This window comes from Eschrichtius robustus, chromosome 3 (assembly GCF_028021215.1).
Source record: "Eschrichtius robustus isolate mEscRob2 chromosome 3, mEscRob2.pri, whole genome shotgun sequence".
Lineage (NCBI taxonomy): Eukaryota > Metazoa > Chordata > Mammalia > Artiodactyla > Eschrichtiidae > Eschrichtius > Eschrichtius robustus.
This window is the reverse complement of record NC_090826.1, coordinates 113,475,442-113,501,870: the sequence shown is the minus strand read 5'-3', so window position 1 is coordinate 113,501,870 and position 26,429 is coordinate 113,475,442. Positions and strand designations below refer to the sequence as shown.

At 45.8% G+C, this 26,429-nt stretch overlaps 2 protein-coding genes across 9 annotated transcripts in view; one reads left to right on the top strand and one right to left on the bottom strand.

Moving 5' to 3' along the window:
* The window catches only part of GON4L (gon-4 like), a 92,466-nt gene extending 74,926 nt beyond the window's left edge, over positions 1–17,540 (top strand). For 3 of the 7 annotated variants that reach the window (XM_068540985.1, XM_068540988.1, XM_068540984.1), the window contains 12 exons: positions 1,445–3,148; positions 3,726–3,981; positions 4,608–4,792; positions 5,839–6,036; positions 7,244–7,387; positions 11,996–12,139; positions 12,242–12,361; positions 13,569–13,682; positions 14,245–14,455; positions 15,306–15,930; positions 16,023–16,125; positions 16,532–17,540. In XM_068540985.1, coding sequence (XP_068397086.1) covers positions 1,445–3,148; positions 3,726–3,981; positions 4,608–4,792; positions 5,839–6,036; positions 7,244–7,387; positions 11,996–12,139; positions 12,242–12,361; positions 13,569–13,682; positions 14,245–14,455; positions 15,306–15,930; positions 16,023–16,125; positions 16,532–16,681 — 3,954 coding nt within the window. In that variant the 3' untranslated portion in view covers positions 16,682–17,540. Of the gene's footprint in view, positions 1–1,444; positions 3,149–3,725; positions 3,982–4,607; positions 4,793–5,838; positions 6,037–6,785; positions 6,857–7,243; positions 7,388–11,995; positions 12,140–12,241; positions 12,362–13,568; positions 13,683–14,244; positions 14,456–15,305; positions 15,931–16,022; positions 16,126–16,531 lie in introns of those variants that run through there. The other 4 variants (XM_068540987.1, XM_068540986.1, XM_068540989.1 and 1 more) reach the window with 4 other exon arrangements.
* MSTO1 (misato mitochondrial distribution and morphology regulator 1) lies at positions 17,058–21,268 on the bottom strand. 2 transcript variants are annotated; one of them, XM_068540991.1, is made up of 14 exons: positions 21,139–21,268; positions 20,893–21,028; positions 20,320–20,389; positions 20,149–20,224; positions 19,832–19,886; positions 19,607–19,745; positions 19,323–19,440; positions 19,111–19,245; positions 18,851–19,003; positions 18,420–18,551; positions 18,162–18,346; positions 17,829–17,933; positions 17,627–17,739; positions 17,058–17,325 (listed from the first exon to the last, which is right to left on the bottom strand). In XM_068540991.1, exons 1-14 carry the CDS (start codon positions 21,220–21,222, stop codon positions 17,111–17,113), a joined length of 1,716 nt encoding a protein of 571 aa, XP_068397092.1. In that variant the 5' UTR covers positions 21,223–21,268; the 3' UTR covers positions 17,058–17,110. The 2 variants fall into 2 exon arrangements, with proteins under 2 accessions (XP_068397092.1, XP_068397093.1); XM_068540992.1 differs by lacking the exon at positions 18,420–18,551.
* Positions 21,269–26,429: the final 5,161 nt, after the last annotated feature.

The window sequence follows — 26,429 nt, the reverse complement described above, 5'->3', positions numbered from 1 at the left end:
CATATCCCCTCCCTCTTGAGCCTCCCTCCCACCCTCCCTCTCCCACCCTTCCTCTCCCACCCCTCTAGGTCATCACAACGCATCGAGCTGATCTCCCTGTGCTCTGCAGCAGCTTCCCACTAGCCATCCATTTTACCTTTGGTAGTGTATATATGTCAGTGCTACTCTCTCACTTCGCCCCAGCTTCCCCTTCCTGCCCTGTGTCCTCAAGTTTGTTCTCTGTGTCTGTGTCTTTATTTCTGCCCTGCCACTAGGTTCATCATTACCGTTTTTCAGATTCCATATATGTGCATTAGCATACGGTATTTGTTTTTCTCTTTCTGACTTACTTCACTCTGTATGACAGACTCTAGGTCCATCCACCTCATTACAAATAACTCAGTTTCGTTCCTTTTTATGGCTGAGTAATAATCCAGTGTATATATGTGCCACATCTTCTTTATCCATTCATCTGTTGATGGACATTTAGGTTGCTTCCATGTCCTGGCTATTGTAAATAGTGCTGCAGTGAACATTGTGGTACATGTATCTTTTTGAATTATGGTTTTCTCAGGGTATATGCCCAGTGGTGGGATTGCTGGGTCATATCGTAGTTCTCTTTTTAGTTTTTTAAGGAACCTCCATACCGTTCTCCATAGTGGCTGTATCAGTTTACATTCCCACCAACAGTGCAGGAGGGTTCCCCTTTCTCTACACCCTTTCCAGCATTTATTGTTTGTAGACTTTTTGATGCTGGCTGTTCTGACGGGTGTGAGGTGATACCTCATTGTAGTTTTGATTTGCGTTTCTCTAATGATTAGTGATGTTGAGCACTCTTTCATGTGTCTGTTGGCCATCTGTATGTCTTCTTTGGAGAAATGTCTGTTTAGGTCTTCTGCCCATTTTTCGATTGGGTTGTTTGTTTTTTTGATATTGAGCTGCATGAGCTGCTTGTATATTTTGGAGATTAATCCTTTGTCAGTTGCTTCGTTTGCAAATATTTTCTCCCATTCTGAGGGTAGTCTTTTCGTCTTGTTTATGGTTTCCTTTGCTGTGCAAAAGCTTTTAAGTTTCATTAGGTCCCATTTGTTTATTTTTGTTTTTATTTCCATTTCTCTAGGAAGTGGGTCAAAAAGGTGTGATTTATGTCATAGAGTGTTCTGCCTATGTTTTCCTCTAAGAGTTTTATAGTGTCTGGCCGTACATTTAGGTCTTTGATCCATCTTGAGTTTATTTTTGTGTATGGTGTTAGGCAGTGTTCTAATTTCATTCTTTTACATGTAGCTGTCCAGTTTTCCCGGCACAGTGTATTGAAGAGGCTGTCTTTTCTCCATTGTATATTATGGCCTCCTTTGTCAAAGATAAGGTGACCATATATACGTGGGTTTATCTCTTGGCTAGAAAGCCCACTTATTTTTACCAAATTCTGGCATGTGCTAGATCTGAGTGTTCTTGTTCCCAATAGGCCAGTCTCCCGTCCATCCAGGAGGAACTGCAGCGCATAGCTGATGATGCCAGAGAGGTAGGAAATGTGACCGGAACCACTGAGATCAACTCAGACCCAGGCCTAGGAAAAGGCAGCTCGGAACTGGGGAGCGAAACTCGGTACCCATTGCTGCTGCCTAAGGGTGTAGTCCTAAAGCTGAAGCCAGTTGCCAACCGTTTTTCTAGGAAGGCCTGGAGACAGAAGCGGTCATCAGTCCTGAAGCCCCTCCTTATCAGACCCAGCCCCTCTCTCCAGCCTAGCTCCAGCTCTGGGAAAACACCAGCTAGGTCAACTCAGTCAGAAGCCCCTCCGAGCAAAATGGTGGTCCGGATTCCTCACGTGATCCAGCCAGCCACTGTCTTACAGACAGTGCCAGGTGGCCCTCCACTGGGGGTCCCTGGGGGTGATAGTTTTGAGTCTCCAACAGTGCTGCCTACTACGCCCCCTGAGGCCAGGACCAGTTTCCCTCAGCCTGAGCCCCAGACCCTGCTCTCCTCTGCCCCTGTGCCCAAGGTAATGCTGCCCTCACTTGCTCCCTCTAAGTTTCGAAAACCATGTGTGAAACGGAGAGCCTCAAAGAGAAAGGGGGCCAAGGCCTCTCTCTGTCTGAAGCCTGCCCCCCTCATCCACCCCGCGCCTGTTATCTTCACTGTTCCTGCCACCACCGTGAAGGTTGTGAGCCTTGGCAGTGGCTGCAACGTGATCCAGCCTGTCAGTGCGGCTGTGGCGCAGAGTCCTCAGACCATTCCCATCACCACCCTCTTGGTTAACCCGACTTCCTTCCCCTGTCCGTTGAACCAGCCCCTTGTGGCCTCCTCCATCCCACCCTTAATTGTTTCTGGCAATTCTGTGAATCTTTCTGTACCATCTACCCCTGAAGATAAAGCCCAAGTGAGTGTGGACATAGGTTGCCCTTTGGCTGAGGGGAAAAATGCCTTTCAAGACCTAGAACCCAAATTAGAACCTCAGGAACTATCTCCTCTCTGTGCTGCTGTCTTCCCCAAAGAGGAGCACAGCCCAGGGCCTCCACCAGCAGACAGAGTGTGCCAGGAACAGTTGTCAGAGAGCAGTGCCTATGGCTGGACTCTTGTGAAAACAGAGGAGGGGAGGCAGGCTGCAGAACCACTGCCTCAGGGCTTTCAAGAATCTCTAAACACTTCCCCTGAGGATTTAGAGGAAATCATTAAGATGGAACCTAAAGACCCCGGGGAGGACATCTCTGGTGGATCTCCAGAGCAGGACAGCTGTGATGAAATCAAAGAAGAACACTCTGTGGAATTGGACGCTGGCTTCACAAGTGAGGAGTCAAGCGGGCCTAGAGAGGTGAAGAAACAGACGGTACTACAACAGGAGGAGGAGAGGAGTCAACCAGCTAAAACCCCTTCAGCTTCTCAAGAGCCTGCTGATGAAGGAAACTCAGGAGATGTGAGCAAGGGGTCCCCAAGGAATGCTTCAACCTCCACTGACCCTGAAATGGTGCTTAGCAGCCCCTCAGGGAAGCCCGAAGACTTATGCAGTGTTGATGGTCAGTCAGTGGGGACCCCAGCTGGGCCAGAAACTGGAGGAGAGAAGGATGGGCCAGAGGAAGAGGAAGAAGAGGACTTTGATGACCTTACCCAAGATGAGGAAGATGAGATGTCATCAGCTTCTGAGGAATCTGTGCTCTCTGTCCCGGAACTCCAGGTGAGAGTTGGGGACTGTTCTCCAATATTTTGTGGACTCAGTAATAGGTTTAATTTATTGATAGGCCACCTGCTTGCTTTTTGCACTATAGATAGTCCTAAAATCATTTTTGGGGGTTGAGGTGAGAGGAGAGGGAAAGAGTGAAATGTTACTTATTACATTTGACTTAAACTCATTTAAACGTTAAATTGAATCACTTGAGCACAATTTAAATGACCCAAAAAAATGATCATAAGTATAGACCCTGGCAAAAGAAAATTATCTTCAGGCTCGACCTTTCAAAACACAACTGCTTGGGAATTCCCTGGTGGTCCAGGGGTTAGGACTTGGCACTTTCACTGCTGGGGCCTGGGTTCGATCCCTGGTCGGGGAACTAAGATCCCGCAAGCTGCGCAGCGTGGCCAGAAAAAAAAAGCAAAAAAAAAAAACAAACCCAACCCCCCCCCCCCAAAAAAAAATCTGCTTCCCACCCCCCCCATCAGTTAATTAACCTCAGTTTTCTCCTGAAAAAGTCTGTACAGTCAGCACTTGGTGAGCCACTGTAGCGCTCTTGAACACTCTTTGGGGTGTTTTGCAGGAAACAATGGAAAAACTGACTTGGCTTGCATCTGAAAGGCGCATGAGTCAGGAGGGTGAGTCTGAGGAAGAGAACTCCCAGGAAGAGAACTCTGAACCTGAGGAAGAAGAGGAAGAAGAAGCAGAAGGAATGGAAAGCCTGCAGAAAGAGGATGAAATGACAGACGAAGCCATTGGAGACCCTGCTGAGAAGCCTCCTACCACCTTTGCCTCCCCCAAGACTGCTCCACAAGTGGAGACCAGCAAGTCCCCACCAGGTGAGTTGGACAGGCCTGAATGGGGGCGGGTCTCAGGTGGCCTCATTGTCTCAGGGACATGTGCAGAATAGCTAGCTTATAAAACAGGTGCTAGTTTCCAGAGGAAATCCTCTGGATCCCCCCTGCCACTCACCCTTCCCCCAGACAGATGTTTAACCTGGTGCCATTGCAGAGAAGAGACGCTCAGAAAATTTAAATTTGACTTTCATCCGCTGCTAGATTTGTACTCAGTTCATGCAAGTTTTTATACTGGTTCTTAATTCATCTGTCATGCATGAGGCCAAGAGCTATGTTTATTTCAGAAAGCACTGCTTATTCCTCACCAAGACATAGTCTCTTGAGAGCCCACCATACTCACTCTTTTTAGACTCCCATTTTCAATATGCAGTAGCCAGGTATCTCATTGTCATGCTAGTTGGTGCAGTTATGCTGCCGACTCTGCATAGGTTTGACTTGACGGGGACAGACGTGCCTCTCGTAACATTTTTCCAACAGCTTTTCTCCCAAGTTACTACATAATATCGAATAGGATTTGGATGGGGGGGGGATGGTGTGTGCATGGGGTGGGATGAGGAGAGTCGAGGTTGCAGGGATAGAGAGACAGTTGTTTTCACATGTGCTCTAAGGAGAGAACATCAAAGCTGCTGGAAAGGGCCGGAGCAATCATCGAGTTCGCAACAAGCGGGGCAGTCGGGCCCGGGCCAGCAAGGACACCTCCAAGCTGCTGTTGCTGTATGATGAGGACATCCTCGAGCGAGACCCACTCAGGGAGCAGAAGGATTTGGCCTTTGCTCAGGCTTATCTGACCAGGGTAGGCAAACGCTGCTTCCTGTTCCTGCCAGTTGCTTTCAGTGAGACTGCTTCTGTTTCAGGGGAGGTGTTTTTAAAATGAAGTATGCTTTTCAGGCTGCACAACAGCCTTCTATGCCTCTGCCTTTGTTTTCCTGGAATTACCAAAAGAACTGTGTGAGAGAACTACAAGGGCACCGACTTCAGTCCTAAGCGGATCTATTATTACTGCCTTAGCATATTACCCCTCTATTGCCCAGAAATGGGGGAAAGGTGATTTCTACCATCATCAGTGAGAGGATAGGCTAATAAGGACCTTTACTGAGCCCTTGTCTTGAAAAGAAAGACATTTGGTACACCGGCCAGAAAGTGGGCCTCAGTGATCTTGAGAGTCATGAACCGACCTGTTGGTGGCAGTGGTCCCTATCTCATTCTTTTGGTAACCACCTGCTTCCTTTATACCCCCAGCAAAGTGGAGTACTAGCAGTGATAGTCATGATTTTTCTTGTCTCCTAATATTTTACTAACATTCCTAATTTATGTTATTTACCCTCAGGTGGTACCGTGCTGAAATATACATACCAAGCACTCCTTATATATCTCAGTATCGAGCTGAAACCAGGATGGAGAGGTTAGGGGTGTGAGCTAGAGAAAAGCTTACCTGGTATTGTGGGTAGGGCTCTGGTTCCTGGAAAATGAAGGTTTTTCCATCCCCCACTGCCAGAAAAAGAGCTGTGCCTAGCTCATGGCCCTGTGTCTTTCATTAACAGTCAGATCTGAGGACCTGTCAGAGGAGAAGCCTCTGAAGGATAATTCTAGAGCTCTCTAACAGTAGCTCCTCCTCCTCCCTCTGTCCCATTGTTTCTTTTTTTTTTTTTTTTTAAACATCTTTATTGAAGTATAATTGCCTTACAATGGTGTGTTAGCTTCTGCTTTATAACAAAGTGAATCAGTTATACACATACAATATGTTCCCATATCTCTTCCCTCTTGCATCTCCCTCAGTCCCATTGTTTCTTGTTGGGGCCCAAAGAAAGGGTATTGATGATTGAAAGTCCTCCTGTATAGGTCCGAGAAGCCCTGCAGCATATCCCTGGCAAATATGAGGACTTCCTTCAGGTCATCTATGAATTTGAGTCAAATACTCAGAGGCAGACAGCTGTGGATCTCTACAAGAGCCTGCAAATCCTGCTCCAAGACTGGCCTCAGCTCTTGAAGGACTTTGCTGCTTTCCTATTGCCTGAGCAAGCCCTGGCCTGTGGATTAGTAAGTAGAGGGGCAAAGACAGCACACGAGGATTCTTGGGTCAGAGCAAGACTGGGATTGAACAGTGTTGATCAGCACTGTTCCTGTCTCCTGACTGCTTCCAGTCAGATAGCCTTCCCCTAGCCCAAGGTCATAAGAGCCTCCTTCTTTTCAAGAGGTGGTCTTCCCAACTTCTGTTCTCTCATTTTCTTTACATGTAAAATGAGGGGGTTTTTCCTTTGTTTCTGGTGGAGACCTTAGGTAAATCATATGCCCTTTGCTTCTCACTGTTGTGAAACAGGCATTCATTCAACAAATATTTATTGAGTACCTACTATTCGTCAGGCAAAGTTCTAGGTACTAGGGATATAGTAATTATAAAAGACTAAAATCCTCGCTCTCATGGAGCTTAATGTTCTCATGGAACTTATGTTCTCATGGGGAAAGTTAGGTGATAAACAGTAAGACATATATATATATATATAATAAAAATGATAGTGTATATATAAACAGTAAAATATATATAATGCTTTATAGTGAGAATGTTGCAGTTTTATACACGGTGGTCTGGGAAGGCCTGTATGGTAAGGTGACATTTGAAATGTTGGAGAGTGTCTGAACATGAGGAATATCCCACTAGTTCTGGGTGTCTGTCAAGATGGATAAACACAGGAATAAAGGATATAATGAGATTATTTTGAGAGTCTTAAAGCAGTTAAATGGTAATGGTATGATTATACATAATCTTCTCTTCCTGTATTACTGTGCAGATCAAATGAGTATATATGTGAAAATTCTTTGTAAACCGTGAAATGTGTCTGATCTCACAATCCATGAAACAGTAAGCAATTTGAGATGTTTAACTCTTGAATCTTTCATTTACATCTTAGTTTTCTTGGGTTGGTAGACCCCAGTGACCCAAGGTGGATAGATGCTAGAGTCTTTAAAAAAAAAAAAGATCTCAGAGGGAATTCCCTGGTGGTCCAGTGGTTAGGATTCGGCGCTTTCACTGCCAGGGCCCGGGTTCAATCCCTCATTGGGGAACTAAGATCCCACAAGTTGCGCAGCGCAGCCAAAAAGAAAACAAAATGATCTCACAGTTGTAAACCAGAGCCTTGTTATTCCCCGTGCCCCTAGCATATTTTTCTTGCTTCTTATGCTTAGAACCCTCAAGTCCTGCTCACACTGTACAGATGACTCCTCTTTTGCCCTCTTTCCACTCTTGTAGTTTGAGGAGCAGCAGGCTTTCGAGAAGAGTCGCAAGTTTCTTCGGCAGCTGGAAATTTGCTTTGCAGAGAACCCCTCACACTACCAAAAGATTATTAAGGTCCTCCAGAGCTGTACAGACTGCTTGCCCCAGGAGATCACTGAGGTATTCTTTCCTGTCCTGCTTCCTTTCCATTGTCACCTGGGCTTTAGGCCCTTCATTCTCCCTTCCCTAACCTATTCCATATCCTCTTGCTTCTGAGCGGTGGACTTCATGGAGGGGATGAAGAAGGCAAGGAATTCTTAGGCTTACCTAAAGCATAAAGCACTGGGGTGGGGTGGTTGCCACCTGAAACCAAAGCCTGACTGCTCCTCACAGGCTTAGGAATGCCGTAAGTGCCCTGGAAGGGAAGTTCGAGGAAGGAAGTGATGGTCTGGGTGGGGGGTATGGGGAGGAGTGGGTTGCTTCCTTGCTCTGCCTTGAGTTGGTGCCTGAGCTGGAGATCAGTAAGGCAGGGATAGAGAGTGGTGTCACTGGGAATCAAACCTGTTAATAATACAGGCATCCCTAGCCAAGACATGGAAGCAACCTAAATGTCCATGGACAGAGGAGTGGATAAAGAAGATGTGGTATATATATACAATGGAATACTACTCAGCCATAAGAAAGAATGAAATAATGCCATTTCCAGCAACATGGATGGACCTAGAGGTTATCATAGTAAGTGAAGTAAGCCAGACAGACGAAGACAAATATCATGTGATGCCACTTATATGTGGAATCTTGAAAAAAAAAGAAAAAAAGTACAAATGAACTTATTTACAAAACAGAAATAGATCCACAGACATAGAAAACAAACTTATGGTTACTAAAGGGGAAAAGGGGGCGGGGGAGGGATAAATTAGGAGTTTGGGATTAACATATACACACTGTATAAAATAGATAACCAACAATGACCTACTGTATAGCCCAGGGAACCATACTCAATATTTTGTAATAACCTCTAAGAGAAAAGAATCTGAAAAAGAATGTGTGTGTGTGTGTGTGTGTAAACTGAATCACTGTGCTATACACTTGAAACTAACATAACATTGTAAATGATCTGTACTTCGATAAAAAAATATACAGGCATACCTTGGAGATATTGCAGGTTCAATCCCAGACCACTGCAACAGAGTGAATATTGCAGTAAAGTGAGTCACATGAAGTTTTTGGTTACACAGTGCATGTAAGAGTTATGTTTACACTATACCTTAGTCTATTAAGTATGCAGTAGCATTATGCTCTAAAAAATTTACACACGTTAAGTAAAAAATGCTCACCATCTGTAAATCAACTGTACTTCAATTAAAAAAAAATGCTGGGCTTCCCTGGTGGCGCAGTGGTTAAGAATCCGCCTGCCAATGCAGGGGACATGGGTTCGAGCCCTGGTCCGGGAAGATCCCACATGCCGCAGAGCAGCTAAGCCCGCAAGCCACAACTGCTGAGCCTGCATGCCACAACTACTGAAGCCCGCACACCTAGAGCCCGTGCTCCACAACAAGAGAAGCCACCGCAATGAGAAGCCCGTGCTCTGCAACGAAGAGTAGGCCCCACTCGCTGCAACTAGAAAAAGCCCGCACACAGCAACCAAGACCCAACGCAGCCAAAAATAAATAAATTAATTTAAAAAAAATGCTAATCATCATCTGAGTCTTTAGCAAGTTGTAATCTTGCTGCCGGAGGGTCTTGCCTCAGTGTCGATGGTGCTGACTGATCAAGGTGGTGGTTGCTGAAGGCTGGAGTGGATATGGCAGTTTCAAACAAGGAAGTTTGCTCCATCGATTGGCCCTTCCTTTCATGAATGATTTCTCTATAGCCTGCAATGCTGTTTGATAGCATTTTACTTACAGTAGAACTTATTTCAAAATTGGAGTCAGATGTTACAAAACTACAGTAGTCAACACAGTGTGGTCATGTGCACAGATTAATGGATGAGAATAGAAAGTCCAGAAGCAGACCCAAATATATATGGGAATTTGATATTTGATGAAAGTGGCATCCCAAACTAGTGGGAGAAAAGATGGGTTGTTAAATAAATGATGTTGACATAACTGGGTAATTAACTGAAGGAAAGAAAAAAAATCAAGTTGGAACCCTACCACATTTATACCAGAAAAAATTCCAAATGGATCAAAAATGTAAAAAAAAAATTGGAGTCAGTCCTCTCAAACCTTGCCACTGCCTTATCAACTAAGTTTATGTAATATTATGTAGTATTATTGTGTAATAGTCTAAATCCTTTGTTGCCGTTTCAACAATCTTCACAACATCTTCACCAGGAGTAGATTCCATTTCAGGAAACCACTTTCTTTGTTCATCTGCAAGACGTAACTCCTTATCTGTTCAGGTTTTGTCATGGGATTGCAGCAATTTAATCCCATCTTCAGGCTCCACTTCTATTTCTAGTTCTCTTGCTGTTTCTACCACATCTGCAGTTACTTCCTCCACTAAAGTCTTGAACCCCTCAAAGTCATCTGTGAGAGTTGAAATCAACTTCTTCCAAACACCTGTTAATGTTGACTATTTTTACCTCTTCCCATGAACCACAAATGTTCTTAATGGCATCTGGAATGGTGAATCTTTTCCAGAAGCTTTTCAATTTCCTTTGCCCAGATCCATCAGAGGAATCACTATCTGTGGCAGCTGTAGCCTTATGAAATGTATTTCTAAAGTACTAAGACTTGAAAGTCAAAATTACTCCTTGATCCATGGGCTGCAGAATGGATGTTATGCTAGTGGGCATGAAAACAACATTAATCTCGTTGTACATCTCCATCAGAGCTCTTGGGTGACCAGGTGCATTGTCACTGAGCAGTAATATTTTAAAAGGACTCTTTCCTGAGCAGTAGGTTTCAACAGTGGGCTTAAAATAAGTTCAGTAAACCATGTTGTCAACAGATGTGCTTTCATCCTGGTTTTGTTGTTCCATTTAAAAGAGCAGAGGCAGAGTAGATTTAGCGTAATGCGGAAGGACCCTAGGATTTTTGGAATGGTAAATGAGCATTGGCTTCAACTTAAAGTCACTGGCTGCATTAGCCCCTAACAAGAGAGAGTCAGCCTGTTCTTTGAAGCTTTTTTTTAAAAAAAAAAGGTAATTGCAATCATTGTTGCTTTTGTTGTGGTCATCCATGTACAATGCTTGGTGTCAGTCTGTTTATCTCTTGTAAAAATAAAATACAGTGTGTGTGTGTGTGAAAAAAAAAATTTTATTTATTTATTTATGGCTGTGTTGGGTCTTTGTTTCTGTGCGAGGGCTTTCTCTAGTTGTGGCAAGCGGGGGCCACTCTTCATCACTGTGCGCGGGCCTCTCAATATCACGGCCTCCCTTGTTACAGAGCACAGGCTCCAGACGCGCAAGCTCAGTAATTGTGGCTCACAGGCCCAGCTGCTCCGCGGCATGTGGGATCTTCCCAGACCAGGGCTTGAACCCGTGTCCCCTGCATTGGCAGGCAGATTCTCAACCACTGCGCCACCAGGGAAGCCTTTCTTTGAAGCTTTGAAGCCAGGCATTGACTTCTCCTCTCTAGCTGTGAAGGTCCTAGATGGCATCTTCTTCCAATAAAAGGCTTTTTGTACACTGAAAATCTGTTGTTTAGTGTAGCTACCTTCATTAATTATCTTAGATCTTCCAGATAACTTGTAGCTTCTACATCAGCACTTGCTTCTTCATCTTGCACTTTTATGTTGTAGAGATGGCTTCTTTCCTTAAACTTTATGAACCACCTCTTCTAGCTTCAGAATTTTATTCTGCAGTTTCCTCACCTCTCTCAGCCTTCATAGAACTGAAGAGAGGGCCTTGCTCTGGATTAGGCTTTGACTTAAGGGAATGTTGTCACTGGTTTGATATTCTGGTTTGATCTTAGACTACAAAAACTTTCTCCATATCAGCAATAAGGTTGCTTTACTTTCTTATCATTTGTGTGTTCACTGGAGTAGCACTTTTAATTTCCTTCACTAACTTTTCCTTTGCTTTCACAGCTTGGCTAACTGTTTGGCACAAGAGGCCTAGCTTTTGGCCTGTCTCGACCTTAGACATGCCTTCCTCACTAACCTTAATCATTTCTAGCTTTTGATTTAAAGTGAGAGATGTGCGACTATACCTTTCACTTGAACACTTTGAGGCTTTGTAGGGCCTAAGTGTTCAACTGAAATTGGCCTAATTGTCTCAGGGTATAGGGAGTCCCAAGGAGAGGGAGACAGATGGGGGAACAGTCGGTCGATGGAGTAGTCAGAACACATACAGTGTTTTATCTTTTAAGTTCACTTCTCATATGGGTGTGGTTCATGGTGCCCCCAAACAATTACAGTAGTAATGTCAAAGATCACTGATCACAGATCGCCATAATAAATATAATAATAATGAACAATTTTGAAATACTGTGAGAATTACCAGAATGTGACAGTGAGACATGAAATGAGCAAATGGTGTTGGAAAAATGGTCCTGATAGATTTGCTCAACACAGGGTTGCCACGAACCTTCAATTTGTAAAAAACACAGTATCTGTGAGGTGCAGTAAAGCAGACACTAAAACGAGGTCTGCCTATACCCCTGCTTTGTAGGCAAGTAAGGAGGGAGAGGAAGTTTAAGAGTTCTTAGTTATCAAAGAGAGGCTTCTGTGTGTCTCCCAGTTAACTAGGAAAGTAGAACCCAGAAGTATGTGGGATTGATTTGGAATGGTGGCCTAGAGAGGCTCTGGAGACTTCATCTTTCCTTCTGCAACTCTCCCCAGCTCAAGACACAGATGTGGCAGCTCCTCAAAGGCCATGACCACCTACAGGATGAGTTCTCCATCTTCTTTGACCATCTGCGCCCAGCAGCTAGCCGTATGGGTGACTTTGAAGAGATCAATTGGACTGAGGAGAAAGAGTATGAGGTACAGGCTGTGAGGCTGCTGTAGGGTTGTGAAGGGGGAAGGCCATGTGTAGGAGGGATATCTGCCCAGAGTCTGTGTTGAGTGGCACCAACTCCTCCCCAGTTTGATGGCTTTGAAGAAGTGGTACTGCCTGATGTGGAAGAGGAAGAGGAACCTCCCAAGATACCCACAGCCTCAAAGAACAAAAGAAGAAAAGAGATTGGGGTCCAAAATCATGATAAGGTACACCAGGTTGTTGGGGATTATCCATCTTTCATGAATCAAGCCTAGAGTTTTCTGTCTGAGTGGTCCTCTGGCTTAGGGTGGTGCAAAAGCCTCTGTGATCTGAGGCAGTCATGGAGCAGGAACCAAAGGTCAGGCTGCTGTGGACATGCAGAGCCCATGGGAAGAACGGTGCAGCTGCTGAAGAGGTCCCACCCATGATTGCCTCATTAGAAGGATCTGTTTCTCTAGCTCAGAGCTATTTCTCTTGTCGTTGGGTCTTCTTCCTTTCTGTTCTTGTGAAAAAATAGAACCAGGATTCCTCATTTTAATAATAATGACAACAGCTAATACTGAGGTGTGTTCCAAAGTATCCCGTGTCTCTTGTATTTTTTTTTTTTCCCGTGTCTCTTGTATTTTACATGGACTGTTCACTCGTTTAACTCTCACAATAACCCTATGAAAAGATTGCTCTTGTTTGCATTTTATAGAAAAGGAAACTGAATTGCAGAGAGGGGCCATTGCCAGGGTCTCATGTTTAATCAGGGGCAGTGCTAGGATCTGAGCCCACGTTGTCTGGCTCCAGAGTCAGCTTGTACTCACTGCTGTCTATTGCTCTTCAAGAAGTAGTCTTTTTAGTCCATTTCCCTTTACTACGTGTCTTGCTTATACTCTTTCTTTGGGAAAACTGCTTCTTAGTAGCTGAATGACCTTGGGCAATTTATTTAATCTCTCTTTGTTTCAGTTTCTTCATTGTCAGTGGGGATAATAATGGTACTTATGTCTTGGGTTTGTTGAACAGAGAGTATCATTGAGTGAGCCTTCCATATGTACAAAGCCCTCTCTCAAGGGGATTGGAGGAGAGGGGAGAGCTCAAGGCACAGGGAGACAGAAACAAAGACAGACGAGTGAGTAGATGGTATCTCATGAGGGAGCTCTCCAGTGACTTTGCCTCAGATTATGTTTCACTTAAATATTTCTTGAAACATCTGGGCAATTGGGATATGTCAGTCTTTGGGTCATTTACGGATTGTTTCAGGGATTCATAGTAGGCTTTAATTGAGTTTGGGCATTGATTTCCCCAGGCAACGTGAAGAGATGATGTATAATGAAAGAGAAAGGAAGCGGGGGAGGGGGTCAGGGGGCGGGCTTGTTCAGATGGCTCACTTAGCTCCCTCTATTGGTACCAAAAATGCTTGGCAGTTAACCAAGCCCAAGTGTCTCCTAGGAGGCTGAGTGGCCAGATGGGGCCAAGGACTGTGCCTGCTCCTGCCATGAGGGAGGTCCTGACTCCAAGATGAAGAAGAGCAAGAGGAGAAGTTGTAGCCACTGCAGCAGCAAGGTGAGGAGGGAACTGGTACCAAGGGGTATCGGAGCTGCCTAGGCCAACCCCCAGGTTGCCTTGCTGTTTGGGGTATTGTTTGCTACCACAGATGTGTACCTTATTGAATTCCTAAAAAGATTACATGTGGATAAGTAATATGCTGTACACATACACATTAGTGTGTGTATGCAAAATAAATAGAATCTTTAAAAATATATGTATAATGGATTTTGCTTTTTAAAGAGAATCTTGTAGGTGAAGCTTTTGGAATAGAGAAGAATCAACCAGTTCATATATTTCCCTCTTAGATTTTTTTTTTTTAATGAAACAAACCTGTGTGAGGAAATAGCCTAAAGGTAATGCTGGTTCTCTAAAGTAGGGTTGGTTGGCAGCAGAAATACAGTCCTTGGTTAGAGGACTGGTAGAATCCAGCCCTCTTTTTTGGGCCATTTAAAATTGTTGGAGCAGGCATGCATGTTGGTTGACTTGCTGAGCATCATGGCAGGGTTGATCTTCCTTTGGTCGGCCCCTAAGACAAAAAAGGTCCAGAGACCCTTGACCCAGAAGGCCATCCCTGCAGGTCTGTGACAGCAAATCCTACAAGAGCAAGGATCCCCATGAGTTGGTGGGCGGCAGCCCCCACGGAGAGGCCAGTCCTGTGCCTGGTGCTAAGGAAGCTGGGCAGGGCAAGGACGTGATGGAGGAGGAAGCCCCAGAGGAGCGAGAAAGCACTGAGGCAACCCAGAGCAGGACTGGCAGGAGTACCAGGAAGGGAGAGATGCCTGTTCCAGGTGAGTCATCCAGCTGCCCACCCAGCCTTGCTCCCTTTACTTCTGTCTCATTCGCACATACTTCAAGCAAGAACGTCTTTGAGCCTGGATAATATTAGTCTTTTCAGGGATGGACTACCACCTCTTTTACTAATAAACCAGTAGGAAATCCTTACTGTCCAGCCTTAATTTTCTTTCCTGTGGCCTCAATCCTCTTGCAGACATAAGAGTGCTACAAATCAACACGATCCAGCATTTTCTTCTTTTTTTAAAAAAAAATATAAATTTATTTATTTATTTTTGGCTGCGTTGGGTTTTCGTTGCTGCGCATGGGCTTTCTCTAGTTACGGCGAGTGGGGCTACTCTTCCTTGCGGTGCGCGGGCTTCTCATTGCGATGGCTTCTCTTGTTGCGGAGCACGGGCTCTAGGCGCACGGGCTTCAGTAGTTGTGGCTCGTGGGCTCTAGGGCGCAGGCTCAGTAGTTGTGGCTCACGGGCTTAGTTGCTCCGTGGCATGTGGGATCTTCCCGGACCAGGGATCAAACCTGTGTCCCCTGCATTGGCGGGTGGATTCTTAACCACTGCGCCACCAGGAAGTCCCAGCATTTTCTTCTTGTGTTCCCATTCCTGAACCCCTTCCCCTTGTCTCCAGATCCTCTGTGGTCTGCATTCTAAAGCCTCAGCCATTCTCAGCTTTGGCAGTCGGACTTCATATCTTTATATAAGCGACCCTAGCCCCTACCCTCACCTCACTCTTGGACCTTAGAACTTTATCACGGTAGCTTGCCAGAGTGACCGCGTGGTAATTTGTAGTCCTTAGATGCATTGTGACCCTGTCCATACCCTTAGATCCTTATTTTCCTCCTAAACAGGATTGGCAGCAGGGAGCACTTTGCTGTCTCCTCAAGAAGTGACTTTTACAGACCAGCTCCTCGATGGCCCACCGCCCTGCTCACCAGAGACTCCTCGGCTTCCCTCCAAAACCGGAACTGTGCTGTGCGCTGTTAGGAGTAACCAGGCTGGGCCTGAGGTTCTCTCCTGCCCCATGGCATCCCCCAGACTTCAGGATGAGGGCGAGGGCCATAAGCCAGGGCGTGAGTCAGAGGCTTCCATGCTGGTCTGGAATGCTTCAGAAACTGAGAAATTGTCTGGAACCGTTGAACCCCCTGCCTCCTTCCCGAGTCCTGTTTCCTCAAGGACCGGAGACTTAGGGGGAAGACAGGTGTCTGGGAAACCAGATACTCAAGAGAGCTGGCTGCCTTCCAGTAGAGCTGGGGTGACAGCGGACGGGGTGTCTTCTGTCCATGAATCTTCTTCATCAGGAACTGACACCTCAGAGACTTCTCCCAAAGCCCCTAGAGGAGGTTTGGCTAAAGACAATGGAATACAGGGCAAGGGTCCAGTGGGGGAGCCGCAGACGAAGGCCACGGAAGCTACAGTGTGTGCCAACAACAGCAAGGTCAGCTCTACGGGGGAGAAGGTTGTCCTGTGGACAAGGTAGGTGGGGATGGATGTGGGAGCGTGTTTGGAAAATGCATGGAACACACCCATGTTACTGATTCAGATTAATTGCCTTATGTGGATTCCAGGGAAGCTGACCGCGTGATTCTGACCATGTGCCAGGAGCAAGGAGCACAGCCGCAGACTTTTAGCGTCATCTCCCAGCAGCTGGGAAATAAGACCCCTACTGAGGTAAGTAGGGGAAACCCTGCTAGAGCTTCAAGCTCCAGAGGAACCAAGGAAAGGAAGAGGACAGGTTGGCCAGCTAAGAGGTGATTGGTGATTATAAAGGTCTGCCCTGAGGAAGACCTTGACTTGTCGGCGCGGTTAGTCATGGCTCTAGAAGAGAGAGGGCATTGAATTTTGAGGTAGAAGCCCCAGCGATTGCATTCTAGTTTTGTTTTTAGAAGGAATGTGACTTTGGGCAAAATGTTTAGCCTTTTAACCCGAGTTTCCTTATCTATAAGGAGGGCACAGCCCTCACCGCCTTACTGTGTAGAACAAATGAGATTGTTCAGATTGGGATATAGTGCTTAGTAAATGTTAAAATGTTACTAACTTAAGAAAGGTGAATGCAAGCCTCCTCCTCTCCTCCTAGGTTTCCCATCGTTTTCGAGAACTCATGCAGCTCTTCCACACAGCCTGCGAGGCCAGCTCTGAGGATGAGGACGATGCCACCAGTACCAGCAATACAGACCAGCTGTCTGACCACGGGGACCTTCTGTCTGAGGAAGAGCTGGATGAGTGAGACCCTGGGAGCGTGAGGGTGTCATCTGCACAGGATCGAATCCAACAGGCACCCTGATCGGGGGAAGGGTGGCTGTACTTTGCTTGTAAAACCCTTGAGCTCAGTATGAGGAGCTGGGGGAGCAGGGGGCCAGGGACAAGGACAATGGCAGGCTGGGGTTGGATGGCCCTGCCATCCTGTGTGTCTTTTATGGAGACCTTAGAAATCTACGTTGTAAAGAGCATTGAGGGAGAGTGCAGCTCAGTTCCTTTTCTGTGTGTTTTTTTTTTTTCCTTTTTTGTCTGGTGGTACATATTTATTGTTGTGTGATCTGATCACAGTGTTTCTAAATGTAATAAATGCGTATGTTGGTGTAGCCAGTCCCAAGACACTGAGCTCCTGCATCCAGCACTTTTTATTGTAAACTAGCTCTTTCCTTTTCTTGGAGCTTTAGTCCATGAGGCTGTTGCCACTCTGGTAGCACTGGGCCAGGCTGCGTAGCTCCTGCAGCGTCTCCTCTAGGTCATCCTGTTCCACTCCAGCGTCCATGAAGCTGGCCCAGCGCCGCAGGTCGAGTCTGGCGAGATCTTTGGCCAAATCTCCCAGGGTCCGGTTCAAGGATGAAGAGGAGCAGAGGGCCCCGAGCACTGGGATGCTCTCCACCGCTGCGGAGGGAGAGAAACGGGAGCCCTGTGAACGGACCACTGTCCTACCCTTGGGACTCTGTTGCACACACAGGGAAGTCTGGGCCTCTGGTAGACTTGATTGTATAGTAAACCCAATAAGTTCTGTGTGCTCTCCCCTTTGTATACCAGCACCCCAGAGGAAGAACACTTCTCTCAGGAGCCACAGAGTGAATAAAGGCACGTCAAACTGGGAATTTCCAAAGTACCTTTATCCAGTAAGGGTTATAGTAAAACTCTCCCATGCTTGAAAACCTCTTGGTTTTCTTCACCTCCTACATACCTGCCCCTGTTGGGGGACCATCCAGAACCAAACCCTGCTGGCTGAGGCTTGAGGAGAAGAGGTAGGGGTAAGGAGGAACCACCTTACAGGGAGTCAGCAGCAGATGAGAAGAGCTGTGGGGCAAGAGGACAGCAGCTGAGTGAGAAAAAGTCAGGGGAGGTCGGAGGTCTGGGAGGACAGCATGAGCAAGCATTATACTGACCTCCTGACTCCAGGCTGCTGCTGCTGCAAATACTGGGCCAAGACTTCTTCCCCGGTGGTGCACGCGTGGAGCAGGGAGGGCAGAGGTGTCCCTGGGGTGAGCTGACTGCCAGAACAAAGCCAAAACCACCTTTAATCTGTGGCAGCATGAATGAGAAACTAGGACTTAGGTCCTCAGGCCATCAGCTGGATCGGGATGCTCACAGTCTTTTTTTTCTTTTACGCGGGCCAGAGGGAAGGAGAGCAGGGCAGTGCCATTAGAATATCCAGACGTATGAGAAAAGGATGTGAAACAAAAGTCTGACAAGGGCTCCTAAGGACCACCAGCCCTCACCTGGTGTGGCATGCTCTGTCTAGACCCCTCAGCACCACGGACTGGGCAAAGCAGCATGTTCCAGAAGGGTCCCCACATGCAGACAGTGGGGTCCATGGGGTGGCCTCTCCAAGCTGCATCAGCGTATCAGGGAGGGACTGGCTTGGAACTAAGGGGAAGGGGATGGTTGCTCCTGCTGTGACCACCTAAAGATAAGGAAGAAATCAAGTTATAGAGCTTTTTCTCAGCTCTGACCCATCTCCTCACAAAGCTTAATACCTTTTTCCCAGAGAAGTTCAGCATATCAGCCAGATGAACCATGGAAATTGGCGAGGAGCATAGGCGATAAGGAACAGTGACTGTGTCCAGGGCTGTAGCCAGGATGGCGCCACAGTGGAAGGGCAGAGCGGCCTGTAAAGAGGATACAGAGAAGAGCACTTGGCCTTCTGGGTGTGGAAAAGAGTGTGGAGGCAGAATAGTAATGGCAGAGAGGCCCCCCGCAGGCTTTGGGACAAAGCAGGGGTGTGTTTGGCCCAGGGCTGGATAAGCATAGGACAGTGTCATCTAAGAGGCCACATCAGAGCCGAGTTCAAGCTGAGGCTTCAAGAATAGAGCCAGTAGCAGATAAAGGCTGACTCGGCGAGCGCGTGCGTGCGTGTGCGTGTTGCCCTGTCACTAGCTGCAGTCAGAACGAGAGCATCGAGCCTTACATCATATTGCAGGTGAGGGAAGTTGACAGGTGGCTCAGGGTGCAGCCCCAGGCTCCCACCCAAGGATAAGGGGCAGACCAGAGAGCTGTGAGCAGACAGGTGCACCAGACCGAAAGCTGTGTTTAACAGACGGTAGATGTTTTTCTGGGGCTCCTGGTGAAAGAAATGAGAGTAGATTGTTTTAAGCAACTTTCTCACTGGGCTATCCTCATTTCTCCCTCCTTACCCTGTGACCGTTTCTCCCCACAAGAACTACTCACCCCGAGGCGGTACGGACCAGGGAGCAGGCCCCAGGTTATTATTCCCCGCCCTGAATACTCGTCTTGTAGCAACTCTGCGGCCTTGGCGCCTACCCCAGAGAAGCCATTGTGCAGGTCACACAGGATCTGGAAGCCCTGGAGAGAGGTGAATGGCAAAAGTCGGCAGGATGAGGGGAGTTTCTACCCAAGTGCCCGCCACGCCACGCAGCTACCTGTAGGTAGTCGCACTCCTCCACGTAGAAGTGCAGCCTGTCCTCCAGCTCTTCCAGGTACTTGGGTTCCTTCAGGATACTCTCCCCTTGGCCAAAAGCCTCCAGGCGACCTGTTTCCCTGCCATGCATAAACACAGTCCAGGATTTACAGGACTCCCCCACTTCCATCCCTCCGCCCAAGAGCTCTTGTATCGCAGGAGGGCAGGGAAGATGGCCTCAAGAGCCTCATCCAACATTAGTGGGGACCCAGTTTCTTGCCTCACAGCCTCTGGGGCCCTCCATACCCATCATGGTTGTACTTCTGAATCATACAGATGCTTCGGGGATGGAGATGGACTCTGAGAAAGTCTGACCAGACTCTGATGCTGCCCTCTGTGGGGATAACTGGTTTTGGAGTTGTAGCGGTGGTGAATGGGGGGGGACCTGAAGAAAAAGTAGAGGAAATGTACCTTTCTCCATGTTCCTGATCTGCCCCATTCCCCATTTTGCAGTATCTGGAGAAGTCTCACCTTTGCCATTGGGGATGGATTTGACCCTCCAGATACCATCACTATTCAGCACTCCCTGGGAGGGATGAGGAAATCTACATTTAGGTCCAGGCAGTCTAGACGCAAAAGTTGATTTATCCTCCCTGATTTTGCTGGCCACACCCTACAACCTCCTTTCCGTTCACGTACTCACAGTCCTTTAGTAGGAGAAAAAAGTGCTTTTCCTCAAAATACCATTCTAGGGCATTTAAGATGGCTAAAATTCTCTTTTTCTCTGCCCCAGTGGAGGCACTCTGGTTGTAGCACCGGGCTTAAAAGTTCAGGGCAGAGGCCCTCACCTCTGCACTCAGGAGGTCCTGGAGATAAGGGTTCTTGGGATAGAGTTCCTCTTTGTGTGTGGTGAGCTTCCCTTGCCTGAAAGAAATTGGAGATTGATCTTAGTGTCAGTTTCCCTGAGTTCTCCAGCTTCCTGTGCTCCTTCCCAACTCCTCTCCAAACATCACAAGTACCATGCTATTGCAGCATCTAGCTGTTTGTCCCTGTAGAGTCCACCTTCTTGTTTTAGGGAGCTCAGACTACCTGTACAAAAATAACAGACAATGTTAGGTAAAGCCCTGTCCCTCCCATCGTTCAGCTAACCTTCCTCTGATCACCTGACAACCTGCTGTCATCATCACTCCAGCACTTGGCCCTTCCAAGCTTTCTTGATTAGACATGGGTTGAAAAAAACCCTTGCCTAGGAGAATGTAGATTCCATCCTTCATTTCCCAGCTTAGTCCTTAGCTTTGGGACCTGGGCAAAGACCACACCCAGTGGTTCTACGGGAGCGCCACAGTTCAACATCTCACTGTGTCTAGGGACAAGTAGCCCATTCCAGAGATAGCTCTTGAACGGAATAAAATTTTGCTTTCTTGCATCCCCTCAGGTGTTGGCATACTGTGGTTAGCTCTCCCTATGGCTCCTCATCTCTGGTCCTTCAGCCTAGTATAGTCGGGGTCAAGGATCTTGAAGCGAACGGATGCTAGAGACTCCACACGTGAAGGGGAACACCGGGAATTGGCTGACTCCAGCCACCACCTAACCCTTCAGATCCATGAGTATGAGTCTCGGTGTGTAAGTCTCTTGGCCGTGTAACGTCCGGCCGGTCCGGTACAGGACGTCGGGGCACAGCTCTCCCGGCGGTTCTTTGGCATCGGTCGGCCTGCACAGCGCAGCATCCTGGGGAGGCACAGAGGAAGGACTGGACTCGGGTGGCGAGAGGAACAGGCCGGAAGCAAGGACTGGAGATCCGGAAAGGTTCAGCTGAGGCAGCCGTCCAGAGACCTTACCTGCTGGTTCCACCAGTGCGCTCCCACGAAACCCGCAAAATGTCCCAACTGCAAAGTGAGCACCTCCCGGGCCCCGCCCGCCATGCTGCGCGGCTCCGCGGGGTAGCACAGCCACAGCCTGCCCACCCGCTGCTCCTTGCCGATTGGCTCAGCAGGCTTGTGGGTGGGGCCTTATTCCCGGCTCCTATTGGCCCATAAACACATCCTTTCCCATAGGATAAATGATTCGTTGGGCTTTAATGACACCGCTCCTCATACCCCGCCTCTTCCTGGCGTGGAACAGTCTTGCTTATCAGTCGTTGTTGTCGAGGGGCGGGGCACAGTGGCGCAGACCGGAAGTTTTGGGCACCAGGGCTCAAGTGCCATGCTGGAGAGTTCTTGACGCTGGGTTCTTTGCATCCCCCGTGGGGTCCCTGGCGCGGCTCACTAAAGATTCTCCTACCTACTCCTACCTGACGGCTCTTGCAGCTGTTGTGTCTTTTTTCACAGGATACTTCTGCTGGCTAATAGCGACTCAGGCAAAAAATAAAACCTTGCCAGAAAACTACACGCTACCCTAAAGCCTCACGTGTCCTCTCCTTCCTGTCCAAAACTCACAGCCTTCCTGACTTCTAACCCTGTGGACTGGCTCGGTCTGTCTGTCTGTCTATCTGTATCTATGTAATGTAAGTCAATCAGAGTACATGTTCTTTTGCGTCTGCCTTTTGCTCAATATTGTTAACTTCTTCCCTGTTCTTGCATATACTTATAGTTCATTTTCATTGCTTCAGAATACCATTGTAGAAATATACCTCAAATGATCTACTCTGATAATAGACTTTGGAATTGTTTCCAGTTTGGGGCTATTAGGTGCTACAGTTAACATTCTTGTGCATGTGGACATGCACACATTTCTGTTGTGTATATACCTAGGAGTGTAATTGTTGAATCATAAGGATGGGTATGTTTGAATATGGTAAATAACACCAAACTTTTCTAAATTTACCAATTTACAGTTTCACCACCGGTGTAGGAGTGTTTTCAGGTGATGTTCCATAACCTTGACAACATTAAAAATTTTTAGTCCATATCATTGGTTTTAGTTTTCCTGATTATTAGTGAGACTGAGAGCACCTTTTTATGTTTATCACCATTAGAATAGCCACTTTTGTGAAGTGCATGTTCAGGTCTCTTCCCCATTTTTCTTTTGGGTCATCTCATCCATTTGTAGGAGTAAGTACTATATTCTGAATACAAGCCCTTTGTCAGTTACTTGTGTTGAAAATATCTTCTCCCACTGAAGTATATTAACTCTCCCGCTATGATTGTCTATCTCCTTGTAATTTTGTCAGTTTTTATTTTCTTAGGCTATGTTATTACTGCATACTACTTTACAGTTTTATTTTCCTGATGGACTGAAACTTCCACCATTATAAACTATCCCTCTTTTTCTCAAATAATACTGTTTTACCTTAATATCTACTTTGATAGTAATATAGATGAACCAGCTTTCTTTTGGTTAGTGTTTGCATGGTGTATCTTTTTTTGACTCGCAACTTTATCTCTTGAAGACAGTATACTATATGCCAGAAGCAAACACCAAGATGGGATTATACATGCATGTGCTCTATTGGGGAAATGCCTGTGTGGGGACATCTCAGGAAACCAGAAGAGGCTGGGAGAGTCTCAGACCTTGATGAAGGTATGAACCCGGTGAAGAATAGAGGGAAGGAAGAAGTCTGGCTGCAGTTTTTTTTTTTTAACACCCTTATTGAGGTATTACTTATATACAGTAAATGATATTGAGGTGTCACTTACATCCATCTTAAGTGTATGATTTTGTAAATAAAGAGTTGTGCAGTCATCACCACAATTCAGTTTTAAAGCATTTACATCATCCCCAAAAGATTCTTCCTGTGTGATTACAGGTAAACCCTGTTCCTACCTCTAACACCAGGCAACCACTGATCTACTTTTGCCGTTATAGATTTGCCATTTCTGGATGTTTCATATAATCATATAAATGTATTTTTTTGTGTTTGGAGTCTCAGCATAAGGTTTTTGAGTTCCCATGTTGTAGTATGTATTAGTATTTTGCTCATTTTTGGTTATCCGTTTACAAGTTGATGGATATTTGGATTATTTTTACTTTTTCGCTATTATGAATAATGTTGCTATGAATAGTCTCATGCTGCTTGAACACAAGTCTTTGTGTGGACATATTTTCATTTCTTTAGGGTAGATACTTAGAGGTGGAATTGCTGGGTCATGTGATAACTTCGTGCTTAACATTTTTAGGAACCGCCAAACTGTTTTCTGAAATTATATTTCCATTTTATATTTCCATTGGAAATGTTCAAGGGTTCCTTTTTTTTTTTCCTGCACCCCGCAGCTTATGGGATCTTAGTTCCCTGACAAGGGATTGAACCCAGGCCCTTGGCAGTGAGAGCACTGAGTCCTAACCACTGGACCTCCAGGGAATACCCATGGAGGGTTCCTTTTTCTCCACATCCTCCCCAACACTTGTTATTGTTGTCTTTTTGATTTATAGCCATTCTAGTGGGTGTGAGGTGGTATCTTACTGTGGTTTCGATTTGCTCCTAATCAGTAGTGATGTTGAGCATCTTTTCATTATCCTGTCAGCCACTTATAAGTCTTTTCTTCAAGTTTTTAATTTTTTTAAAAAATAAATTTATTTTTGGCTGCGTTGGGTCTTCGTTGCTGTGCACAGGCTTTCTCTAGTTATGGTGAGCGGGGGCTACTCTTCACTGTGGTGCACGGGCTTCTGCTTCTCATTGCAGTGGCTTCTCTTGTTATGGAGCACGGGCTCTAGGTGCGCGGGCTCAGTAGTTGTGGCTTGTAGGCTCTAGAGTGCAGGCTCAGTAGTTGTGGCGCACAGGCTTAGTTGCTCCGTGGCATGTGGGATCTTCCCGGACCAGGGATCAAACCCGTGTCCCCTGCATTGGCAGGCGGATTCTCAAGCACTGCACCACCAGGGAAGTCCCCAGAATTACTTTCTTAATTTCATTTTTGGATTTTTCATTGCTAGTATAGAGAAATACAATTGGTTTTTGTATATTAATCTTGTAGTATTGTTGTGACCTTGTTGAACTTGTTTTTAGTTCTAGTAGATTATTTTGAGATTTCCTAAGGTTTTCTATATACAGGAATATGTCATCTGGAAATAAAGACAGTTTTGCTTCTTACTTTTCATTCTGAATTCAGTCTACCTGAGTGATGAAGAAAGGCCCCAAGAGACCAGCTGTGCAGCAGGCTTAGCATGGAGACAAAAAAAATTGGGGCATGAGGATCAGGTCTGCAGTAGAAGGATCTTAAGAAAAAAAGGGGACTGGATAGGATAGATTATGATAGAGTATTTGGAAAAAAATTAAGAATCCATATTTAGCAAATTGCAAAAGTAATGAGGCAATTCTTCAGTAAGGATTTTGTACATAAATGATAGTACAGTCATACAGCTTACTATTCCACATTCATGAAAGAGAATAAGGCATATTGATTATGAGCTTGGCCTTCCAAAGATGGAAGCCAATGTCCCAGCCTCCTTTACAGTTAAGGATCAGGCTTGTCAATCAGATTCAGGTCCTGTCCAGTAAGTATCTGGTAAGGCTAAGAGCAGTGGCATCTTGCTTTTTTTGGGAGGCAGCAGCACTACAGTTTCTGGGGGCTAGCTGCCATTATCATTAGTATAGGCTGCAGTGTCAGTGTTCATAGTAGCACTGGTGACTTTATCACAGCAGACCCTCCCCTGTTGTGGTTAGGATGTTGTCCGTGGCTGCTGAGCTTGTGACAGTGTCCCTCTTGGAGGTTCTGTGTGTTACCTATTTCCTTTTCTTTTTAAATTCCTTAGAGCAGGCACTCGATTTATAAGAAAAACTCCTGACAGGTACAATTTCCAAGATACCTGGAAACACCAAGGTATAGAAGAGTAAGTACACTATTGTGTTTAAAAAAAATGCATATTTTTTTAGAATTTTGTCTCTATAATTTGATTGCCTCTAGAAAAGGGAGCTGAGAGGAAAGGAGCCTGATTTTCCATGAAATGTTTTTGTATGGTTTGAACTTTGTAACCCATACATGGCAAAAATAAAGGCATAGTGAAGCCACTGAATGACATTAAGGGAATTGCATGATGTGCTGTGTTTAGAGAGCTCACTCAGGCAGCCCAGTGAAAGACAGACTGGAGGGAGGAGCCAAGGGTAGTTGGCAGAGAAACAGATTAGCAAATGATTATAGTAACTCAAACAAGAAGCGATGGGGTTATGAAAGGCAGTGGTAGTAAGGATGGAGAGGAGGAAGTGAGTTTGAGCTATTGAAAAGATAGATCTCAACGCCTGACTATCTGTATTGGGAGGCGTATCAGTCAGGGTTCAGTCAGAGAAGCAGAACTATATATATTAAAAGGGATTTGTTAAATGGATTCAAGCTTTCCAACTGTGGGAGCTGGTTAAGCAGCCTCTATAAGGCTGTTATGTTTGAGTCTGATGCTAGAACATCAGTCTAGCTAAAGTGTCTGGGGTCAGGGATGGAGGTTTTATTTTTGACAGGGAATCCTCGAGGAGGTGGTTTCAGGGTAGGGGCAGCTGGCTCTCTAGTGAAAAATGCTGATATACATTCAGACTCTCTTCTCATAGTAATTGTTCAAATAAAGCATTAATAAAATCCAAGTTATAAATAGTAGCTACCTATCATTTAATGGGGGCCTACTATGTGTGAGGCACTTGACATTTATTATGTGATTTAATTCTCAAAAAATCCCTGAAAGTTTGGCATTATTATTACCTTTACGTAAGGTGAAACAGAGATAGATAAGGTAAAATTAGAGAAGGAAATAGGCTAAGACAGTTAGCTAATAAGCAGCAGATCTGGGACTCAAACGTCTCACTCTTTAGAACCAACAACCTGGGTACGGTGAGAGAATCAGACTCTTTTGAAATTGATGAGTCACTATTTTCTCAAATCTCAGACAGATGGTACACAGATAGATAGTACTATTCTACATGGATTAAAGATGTTAATTCACTACATACAATGTATGCTGTAGGGGTTTAGAACTTACTTCTTTCAGGAACCTGTAGAAAGGGGCTGTACTATACAAAGTTGCCAGACTCAGCTGGAGTTTGAGGAAAGTTCTCAGGGACCATTGATAAAAGAGTAAATAGGAAGTGAATGGTCTGGGAGGGAGAAGTTAAGCTGTGAGTCTCAATCTCCTAAATTGAATAAACTCTGGAAAATTTCTGTAGAATTTAGTCTCAACAAGCAGAATGCCAAAGAAATTCAATTTGGCCAATCTG

What these genes read in the sequence shown, in the direction of transcription:
- MSTO1 (XM_068540991.1), bottom strand. Translation starts at nt 21,222, where the DNA reads ATGGCGGGCGGGGCCCGGGAGGTGCTCACTTTGCAGTTGGGACATTTT. An exon ending in AGGAGTGCGACTACCTACAG is followed by an intron (nt 19,246 to 19,322) that starts GTAGCTGCGTGG and finishes ACCTCTCTCCAG; the next exon opens with GGCTTCCAGATCCTGTGTGA. An exon ending in CTGGTCCGTACCGCCTCGGG is followed by an intron (nt 19,004 to 19,110) that starts GTGAGTAGTTCT and finishes TTCTTTCACCAG; the next exon opens with GAGCCCCAGAAAAACATCTA.